General features: G+C 34.4%; 1 protein-coding gene across 2 annotated transcripts; it reads right to left on the bottom strand.

The window, feature by feature from the left end:
- Nucleotides 1–57: 57 nt before the first annotated feature.
- Nucleotides 58–10,387, bottom strand: LOC137386007 (zinc finger protein 511-like). Of its 2 annotated transcripts, XM_068072653.1 has the most exons (7): nucleotides 10,330–10,387; nucleotides 4,624–4,664; nucleotides 3,741–3,903; nucleotides 2,347–2,488; nucleotides 2,079–2,203; nucleotides 1,874–1,978; nucleotides 58–221 (listed from the first exon to the last, which is right to left on the bottom strand). In XM_068072653.1, the coding sequence occupies exons 2-7, from the start codon at nucleotides 4,655–4,657 to the stop codon at nucleotides 59–61; spliced, it is 732 nt and encodes a 243-aa protein (XP_067928754.1). In that variant the 5' UTR covers nucleotides 4,658–4,664; nucleotides 10,330–10,387; the 3' UTR covers nucleotide 58. The 2 variants fall into 2 exon arrangements, with proteins under 2 accessions (XP_067928754.1, XP_067928753.1); XM_068072652.1 differs by lacking the exon at nucleotides 10,330–10,387 and having other exon boundaries at nucleotides 4,624–4,702.
- Between the last annotated feature and the right edge of the window lie 329 nt (nucleotides 10,388–10,716).

Genomic DNA, 10,716 nt, shown 5'->3' with positions numbered 1-10,716 from the left:
TACACTACATGCTTTTAACAACCAATTCAGCCACCTTTCATTGTCGCTGAATCTGGTCTTACTGTTCTAAAGCCGTAGCCAGATCTTTCATGTCAACGTCTTCAATAGTAACATTCTGTGATTGAACAGCTCCCATCTTTATTAAGTGATTGCCCTTAGGTCGTTTTCGTCTCACGAAACCTTTTTGTACTCCCTGACCGAAGGAAAAGGAAGCTGGGACTCTGAAAGGAAATATTACTCATTGAGCGTGCGCACTAACTTTTTCATGCCTACGCTCGAGTCATGAGGAAAGATAAAAATATTCAATTCAACTTCAATTCTCGTCATTTACTGGCTTAGCTGAGACTCAATACGCTACTCCGATTATAGCTTCAGTCTCAATTCTCTGCACCAGACTAGCTGATGACTAAACTCAATTGTCCATCAGGCAGTGTTTGGTGGTTTTATATTAAATGAAACAGAAATTTATACTAGTTCTCTCCCATGCAGGAATTTTAGAAACAGCATTTATCACGTATAAACACATTCTTTTGATATATTGTGCATATTAGCAATACAAATTTGATGAGTACATACTTAGCATAAATGCATACAAAATATCAGTTATTACTAGCAGACAACTGCCACACTTTCCATCATGAAGTCGTAAGACATTTATATTTTGTGAGTTTACATACATGCAAGTGTACATAGATGTGTATAACAAACTTGGCTACAGTAATCATGGCTTTTATTAACTTACAAGCCAAGTGTTTGGTAGTTGCACTCAGTTGCATATAAAGCATGAATTATGTACACCTTCCACTTTTGAATTGAAAACCTGGTAGGAGTTCCATCTCCTAACTGATTTGAGTCACACGACGCGTATCATCAGATTAACCCTTATTGCCACAACCTGCTTGATACCTGAGTTAAGAACATTCTGGTAAATGGCCCTTTTACTTGAACTGACCAACAGCAAATGAAACGAGTTTGCCTTCATACATGGCAAATAATAAATAGTTATAGATAAAAAAAACTTTTTATTCACATTTTAGAGCATGATGTAGATTTTTATAACACTCTACTGTGACCATTTGTGTTACTGCAGCTATTTCTCAATTGACATAAAATGCGCAATTAGGTATTGCTGATATAAAATTCATTCATATCCAATGCAAATGGGATGTCTTTAGCACAATTTGGCAAAAATGAAATTGTGAGATTCTTCATAATAACCAAAATAGCAGACCTTTGTTACAGCCCACAACACACATTTGTGATAAGATTTTAAACTAAATGTTCCAGCTGGCAGCACTTTGGAGAAAAACAAAGTGTTTCCAAATAACACAATGAGGATGTGTTATTTTGACAATAACACTATATATAAAAACAATGATAATTATTTATTTTTTGGTAGGGACTTCGAAGCAGTAAATGTTATTCAGCTGTATACCTCTGCAGATGTAAATTGAAATTTCTCAAAATGTACGAAGTACTGACTTTGTCATACATCTATGATCATACCAACGCTGGCCCTAAACACCAGGCCTCCAAAGTCTGTAGCATCGATAGGCCAAATAAACCACTGTTTATGGGACTAAATGATAGCTCTGTAGTAATTGCTACAATCATTTGAGGCTCTCCCTTTATTATATTCTATATTCTATACATAAATTTCTCAAAATGTACGAAGTACTGACTTTGTCATACATCTACGATCATACCAACGCTGGCCCTAAACACCAGGCCTCCAAAGTCTGTAGCATCGATAGGCCAAATAAACCACTGTTTATGGGACTAAATGATAGCTCTGTAGTAATTGCTACAATCATTTGAGGCTCTCCCTTTATTATATTCTATATGGCAGTATCCGAGCAATTTTAGAACATACTTGCAATTGTATTTGTATCTAGATCCCTGAGACGAGTTATTCTGGCTGGTTATGTCCATTTTCTCTGAACTCTTATCATCTTTCTTATTCTTCTGTGATGTCTTACTTCAATTATGCAAGCAACGAATGGTATTACTATCTAAAATGCATGCAGGCAGATTGCAAGTGAAGCATCTAATACAGCAACATAGTCCTACTGTCTTACCATTTTGATAGTGCTGCTCTCTCAAATCGAAAGGATGATGGATATTTGTGCACTTCTATCAGATGTTTTCTCCTAATCTTGGATGACATGAATGTCTCTGCACAGCCAGAGATAAGACACTGAAACTAAAAAGCTAGGCGCATATATGAACATTGCAGAGGGGACACCGCTACCTCATTCAACCAAGTTACCTCAGCGATGTCTATGATAAAGAAGAACATTAGCTTTCCTTGCTACTGCATAGACTTGGGAAACATCAAAAACCAACCATTGGTGACTTTTTAGACTGCATATCGAACAGAGGGTTGTGCAGCTCATCGATGTGAAGATCTAAAAGTCTTGTAGTCGGTAAAATCTTTCCACACTCTCGGCAGACATTCCGATGTCTCGTGGCATAATGTTCTTCATAACTAAAAATAAATACGTATACAGTTACTATTTCTTATAAATACTTCATTTTCAAAGTAGCTCACTTTAACAGAGAACCTTACCTACCTACCTACCTACCTTACCATGAGTTAGAAGATAAAGTGAGTTAGCATGCTATAAGATGAACCTAGTGCCTACAACACGTCTAAAAACTCGGTTGACATACAAATAGATATTGCCTTCTTCATCTGAATATACGATGAAGGAAATTTCCAACAAACCACATTCATTCCGTAAAATGTTGAGGCATGATTAGTGATAGAACTGGGTGATTGGTGGCAGAAATATGTATTAATAGTTAAGGAGTCTAGAATTTGTGTTAGATAGGCAATAATTGGCACAATTTATACGTAATTTACATTCGATATGTTAGGGTGAAGAAATTATTGTGAAAACTTGCCAGGAAGAAGCAAAGAAACAATCCTGATGATTAAGAGGAGTTGTTTTCACAAACTTCTGTGTTTGTGGGTGGAGGCAATTTCTACACTTGTCAAAAATGCTTTAAAACAACTATTCTACTGCAGCTCCTAGCCACAGAACAATTGAATAACTACCAAATGACCTAATATAGTTAGTGGCAACCTTAGGCAGCAAAGTGAAATTGGAGCCTACTACCAAAATATTTATTCATCAATTTAGAATTAACGATAAATTGATAGCGTACTCAAGGTAAAACTACGCATAATGTTGAGAAAAAATCCTGCACATTCTTTCTCTGTAGTAAAATTTAGGATTATTTTGTCATGTGAAAAAGCACAAAATTTGCTAAATAAAATTTACTGGAAGTTTTACAATATTAAACACTGCCAAAACCAGGTGGTCATATTAAATTTTTACTTGTATAAAATAATTTTTTCTTGCTCTATTAATGCCTAAAATTATTTGAACTGAAAAATTTTTTAAATTCAAAGTTAGGCAAAGGCAATACGCTAGTAGCACGACCAGTCTTGGCGTCAAGTTTAAAAAGAAATAACACAATGCTTAGAATGCTAAAATTAAGAATGTCAATTTAATATTTATAGTAGAACGAAGTAGAAATAGAACAAAACACCTAGATCTGTACAGGATTGAATTTCACTTGCTTAAAAAGTCTAATACTGTCTAACTCAGCAGATGCTTGAGCCTTTAGTGAAGGTGAAAATGTTTGATAGCAGTAGAACTCATGGAATGAGACTTCATAAGGCGCAAAAAGAATATGAAGGAATTAAGCTAACACCACCAACAAAAGCTAACCTGTACAATGAAGAAAACTGTTGATAACAACCCTGCAGCTGACAGTCTATCACTTGCACATCTTCATCCATAACAACTCCATCAGACTTCAGCGAGCTCAAAGGTACGAGCGTCTCCTGGAGCAGACGACATATAATACTACCCTGCTCAAAGAAGGCAGCATCTGTAAGGAGAGAACAATTCTCCGCTGACCTAATAGCAGCAGCACAAATTCACCTTTGGTAACAGTACAATCATGACATCATGCCATAATGCTAAGTTTAGTAACATTGGGCTTTTTGTTCCAAGGACAAATAGTGTAAACCGTTACACAAAGAGCAGTCATTACGATAGTTCTTGTTCTGGTATCCAAACTATAATAGCCTGGGTTGACAGTATTGGTCAACTAGTCTCCTTAATTTACTAGCACAGTCTCTACCTCTACTTATCAATTTCAGCTATTAAAAATAACGAAACCAGTCATCAATACTGATTGATCATATCTGTGTTGTGTTGGATGAACTATAGCTGGGGTGCACTAGAAGTCAGCAGTTTGAGCCAATTAACCCACTACACAAGAATAAATAGTTCACTGTGAAAGGCGATATTCTATAGGAGAAAACAACAAACGGCAGGAACCACACAAGAAGCCAACACCTCGCAAGTGAGGTCTTGTACCTTCTTTTTAAGAGCAGAACAATCATGAACATGAAGAGCAAAATATACTTTAATTACCACATCAACAAGGCTGTCGACTTTACCTGGTGACATACATATATATATATAGTTATTTTATAAAGTGTGTTAGCAGCAGACATAAATACTGCTTGCAATGTGGTACCAAGACTTTTTAGCAGCATTCGTGAAAATGAGCCACCGACGAACGAAATTATTCCAAACATACCTGGCTCAAACCGTCTTTTTTTGGGTTTCGACATTCTGTTTCTACAACATGACAACAAAAAATAGAACACTGAAGTATTTTGCGACTATACAGCTGTAGTTGACAAATCGAGAGTTAATATTCCCAATTCTGCACACAAGGGTATAGGCTACCGTATTGCAACATTTAAAAACACCGAGAATGATCCTATTTTCAAGATTTCTAGTGTTCAGGAAAATTTACTGCCAGCCATAGTTATCCTATCAGTACACATCTAAATATCTCTTACCTATATGCTAAACTTCTTCATCATTAATCAACGTGTGTTTTTTATTACTGTGTCGTATCCCAAATATAATTGGACTCATTGTGAATAATCAGTCACACCTCGACATACGAGCTTAATGCGTTTCAGGACTGAGCTCATTTGTCAGTTCCCATGTATCCCAAATCCAATTTTCCTATATAAAATAACTAAATACAAATTAATTCGTTCCCACCTTCTGAAAAACCACCTAAAAACAGAATATTACTATGGAAAGACGTGTTTTAATTGTTTTAATTCACTACCTACACTTACAAAATACCAATTATAGTGGTTTTGATCTGCATTAAAATATAACATTATTTTGTATATTACTGCATGGATTTCTTACCTTCGGGACAGACAATAGCGGCTAAAGGCGTTATGAGATAGACTGGATGGCAACACATTCGGCAAGCTACACTTTTGTGACAGTATGTAACATAATAAACTTTAAATTTAACTTACCCTAAATGAACTTAGCTTACTAGGCACACACTTAAAAATAAGCTCTAATCTCACTTGCACTAAACTTAATACTAACTTGGGTTTCATTTTCAATCTTTTACCTTTCTTCTTCCGGCTTGGTTTTTTGTGCCTTGCTTTTTGACTCGACTTTCTTTGACTTTTTTCATCATCACTTTTAGCTGGCCATGTTTAAATTGATCCGACAATATCTAGCGATGCCGGTCACAAAAGTGGCCTCTTTCATAGTCGACTAACTAGCGGCCGCATTGAACATCATATCGTATCTCAAATTTGTGCTGAATATCCTGGCAAACAATTGCTTGAAATTTTGCTCGCATCTCAAGTTTTTCATATGTTGGGACACTTATATGTCAAGGTATGACTGTATTATAATTGCAATATGTTTTTCCAATATGACCTACCAACAAAAATACAATGAATAAAAAAATCGCATGAATAGTGTCTCGAAGCTTTCAGCCCCAATGAAAATTAATTATTAGTCCCATATTTTCTACCAAGGACCGAACTATTATAGTGCTGAGTAATATTCCTGGAATCACAACCTGGTATTTCACTTTGCTGTTCTTAATCTTATTCACATACATTCATTCCTATTTGTAATTGGTTGGTTTGAGATGAAGTTGGCAGCATGGTAAGTTACTGCTGGTTTTGCAGTACAACTTGTCATTTGTTTATTTTAGCAGAAATATAATTTGTACTTGACTAGTTTACATTACCTAGTATTCGTACTCGAAATTTTAGATGAAACTGGGAAACAACTTGTTATGGTCAAGGTTCAAATTAAACAAGATCCGAGTTGTTTAATTTAGTTGCACTTTACTTTTGAGATAATTGTTAAACTCCACCAGTGATGACACGATGTAGCAGAGTTACGTGTGAAAACAATCTTGGGACTGTAGCAAATACAAGCTTCCTAGAATGTGGGTGAAATACACAATTATCAAATAAACAATGTTACACACACAAGAATACTTTGGATCAGTAGCTAGTGCTCCATTTCCTAGATACAGCATTTAACTAAATATTTGGGATAAGTAGCCAATTCTTTAGTACATACTTTTTCTTTATTATCAAATGTATTTTTACCCATGCATTATTTTTTAACACTCGAACCAGAATTTGTTCAATCTGTGCCTGTTCATAAGATATGTTTGAAAGCTGTAATTTCAGACTCATTATATATTTGGATCAGTAAAACGTTAAAGTTATTGTTAGTGTTCTACTTAATTGATAGGTTGGGTGATTATATCATGACAAATCGAAAATCAAGAATGGACACAGCATCAAACAGGAGAAGTTTCCTAAAAAGTACACCCTAGCAGAGCCATGTAGAATTAAGAAACTTTACTTTATTATTGTTTGGCAACCTAAACAAGACTACAATTCATGAGCTTTACCACTAAATACCAACCCTTCAAAGTCTGAATAACATTCGTAGCATATATTTAGAGTTTTAAAGACTTCAGTAAAATCAAGAATAGCCGCATCTGGTATTGAGTTAATTCTTTCGATATACATAATAGAGTATTTTATAGTGAAAATAGATTTATTATGCAAACCTCTAAATCAATGCTGTAACTCAAGCAGAAAATCATAAATATAATCAGAGATGAGATGATGCGCTATAAAACTCAGCTGCTACCTATTTTGTGCCCAGTGATTTTTGCAGTTATTAGCTAGTGTAGAGTGCCAAAAAGCAGTAAAAGATGTGAATTGGCATAAAGTTGATTGATACTGTTGGCTACATATCAGTGATAGATGCTACACAGTGTATTTAAGAATATCCTGTAGTTAGATCATTATTTAGTATGTGAATTAAAAAACAAATTCAGCATCTTATTTCTTGGCTACTGTCATTTCAGCTATACTTGCTTTTTGCTATAAATTGTTTGCTTGAGAAAATATTCACAGTCTCAATGTTTAAAAGACTGGTCTAGTTATTGAGTTAAAAAGTTTTTTGAACATACCTAATTAGATATATGTTACTTCAATTTTTTGGAAAATATAAGGCTATCGGCAATAAAGATTGAGTTGAATACGTTAGCTTTGGGATTTTCTTCAATGTACTAGGAAGTTTTTTAAACTACCAACTCAAACGTACCTTTAATAATACACACTGTTCTTTATATATAAGGTCTTCAATTGATGGTGTAAATTAAATGGCTGCATATATTATATAAATCTAATTGTTGTCTTTTTAAAATGTCCAAAAACTTTTACCAAAAATTTACTGCTGACATGTTAGTTGCCACAAACAAACAAAATTTGACAGATTGTTATCTGGACGACACACAAATAAAAAACCATCAAGTTTGGTTGCATGAAAATAATTCGCATGTCGAAAAAAATGGAGTCTACTATTCACAAAATACATGGGTGAGTTAATTAATTCCTATAATACAGCAAATTATTCAATACATTGTTAGTTTTATGTACCAACTAAAATATTAACACACAGAACTATTCAAAAGAAATAATCTCCATGTTACGGGTGTAGTTGAACCGACACTACGCAACATAAAAATGACATAAACATACCGTGAGCATTGTACACAAAGCTGTTGCCTGTTATTAATACACAACTTAGAGAATTTGTACATAGTATACTTAACTTTTTTATGAGTGTAAAAAGCCAAAATATTGTGCTGTCTGCACATTTCTTCAAATTAATAAATATGAGAAAAATTGTTATATAAGTAATACTACTACAACTCACTAGTAATTGCTAGTGATCTGCTTAGCAATAAGCCATTCTAGCGGTCCATTTTTCCATTCGATCAAAAAGAACAACGGAACAAGTAGCTGGCAACTACTACTGTATGACTACTAATGACCAAAAAGTTTGCCTTGGACAGCAGTGATGAACTTCCACCACACAATCTAAACTTAATTAAAAAAACACATAGAAGAACACCTGAAAGCCACTTACATTGATAGTCTGAAATATCTAGCTAGTGTGCCTGTTATTACAAAGCAGTTAAGGTATAGCTAAGTATCCGATAATCATAAAAATTATTTCAACCTATTGCATGACATGCCAAAATGTCACAAAAACTTGACGATCTAATTAGACTATGAACCGTTCTTTATGATGATTCTGCTTTGAATAGAACTAAATTACCATTTAGCCCACCAAAAATATTTAACAACACTTGATCTGATCACAAAATATTACTCAGGATTGCAATATGTACAGAACTTCAGAATGTCTACAATTGTCTAGGAAACGCTTCTAGGGTTGATTAATAAGATAATTTGCCACAAAATGTTTTCAGTCTTTCATTATATTTACTAAAAGATAATAACATGGTTCTGTTATTATATCCTTTTTATTTCCTCTTTTTCTTCTTTTTTTCATATTGTCACATATCAAACCAATTTTATCCAAGTAAAAGCTTTAAAACTAAAAATAAGGCAAGATTACTTAGTGACTTTTTAAGGGTAGTTCTAATCATTGAGATAAAACATTAAAACCTCGATTGACAGAATATTAACCAACCATTTTATGAAAAACTTCATAGTGACAAACAAACAATAGTTGCTGATAATAACTGTGATGATGATTAAACCTAGCAAAACTTCTAATGATTGGTGATATGAAACAAATGCGTAACTTTTAAAGAATTATAACTTTAGGAACTATCAGTGTTTGCAGTGTTTTTAAACCACTACATTCAATAGCTATTCATACAATGTTTTGCAACTATTTGAGATACCACTAGATATACAGCAATGGATCTACTACATTCCCCTCAATCATAGAATAGGATTTAAAACTGTCTGCTGTTGTATTTTTCGCTATAGCATTAGCATTTCACCATAGCTAAACTGTGCCAAAACAAACACTATTGGTAATGCAGAAAAGCAGTTTGTACAGGTAAAGCAGTACATAAAAAGATAGTGTTTTCACCTGATACTATCAGATATATTGGCCGAATCTGTACAAAATGACTTGCAGAATTTACACTGAAATATTTGATTGTAATTCTCGATTTTTTTTCGAATACTCCTAGAAGGGATAACAGGCTGAGAGAACTCCTACGTTATTAGAAAAACCCCATTTTTCCTTTTTTTATTTTTTGCATAGTGGTTATGAAATGATTTCATGCAATTCTCTTATAGTTTTAGAAAAAATGAATAGGAATATACTGAGATTCCTATTGCAGGTAAATAGAGACAATGTTGTTGTCTTATGTTATAAAAGTGATCAGATTCTACAATACCAGATGGAATCGAACCAGATTGTTGTACTTTCGTGAAGAGATTATGGACTAATTAATTTTCTCCTTTCCTGTAGTGAACCAATAGCTGTATCTGCTGTAAGTTTTGGGAAGCTAACTCAGAAATTAGAGGAATCATTGATACCATGGAAAAACTTGATATTATCCTGTTTCAACAAAGGCAACAGCGACTGCTAATGAGAATCATCAGCAGAAAAGAGACCCCATCCTGCTCTAACAAAGTCATACGATGAAATTATGAATCGACCAGACAACTTTATCAAGACTAGGGGTCAGTGTCTAGGCCAACCCACAAACAGTAAACTCTATCACAATAGATTTTTAACAAAAAAAAACAAAGAGCTCAGAGAAACCAGTAAAACAAAAAACAGTCACACAGAGCAGCAGTGCGCTACACTTTCACACAAGACACGTGCTGAATCCTGGTCTGAATCATACCTGCCAACTCTCACGCATTGGGCGTAAGACTCACGCAATCGCCCCAAAGAAAAAGGGGAAATGCGTGAGATTTTTGCCCCAATTTCCACAATTTTATATATACTATCATTGATACATCAATTGCCCCAAAACCAAATCTCACGCATTACCCCACTCTTGGGTTGGCAGGTCTGGTCTGAATTGAGTACTGGTCTGAATAAATGCGAAGTATTAATCTAGCTTTTATAAACCTGACCTAAAATTGTTTGTACTGACATTTATCTGAGGCACGTCTTTCACATCCCTAGGTGGTTTAATCTACGAGAAGAAATCTACGAGGCAAAACGATGAAACAATCCTTTTTATCTTAAAGATAAACTTGAGTCTCACTGTGGAGTATTTCTAATGTTGTGAATTTAAAAAACTCTTTAAAAATCGTGAAAATTGATCTTGAAATGAACAACAATTATTAATGTACACATCGAATAAACGCGATAAGAAACGTCGAGATCATAAGATATGTCGCTTAGAATACTGTATATAAATTCCGTATCGGCCTTTCTGCCTTACAAAGTGCCAAACTTCAGTTGTTGTACTGACCACTAGCCTGTGTTAACCTTTTCAGTAAGCCAAAGACAGAGTCGTCTCAACCCCGCTAAGCTT

Source organism: Watersipora subatra, chromosome 1 (assembly GCF_963576615.1).
Source record: "Watersipora subatra chromosome 1, tzWatSuba1.1, whole genome shotgun sequence".
In the NCBI taxonomy this organism is placed as follows: Eukaryota; Metazoa; Bryozoa; class Gymnolaemata; order Cheilostomatida; family Watersiporidae; genus Watersipora; species Watersipora subatra.
This window is presented reverse-complemented; position numbering and strand designations above follow the sequence as displayed.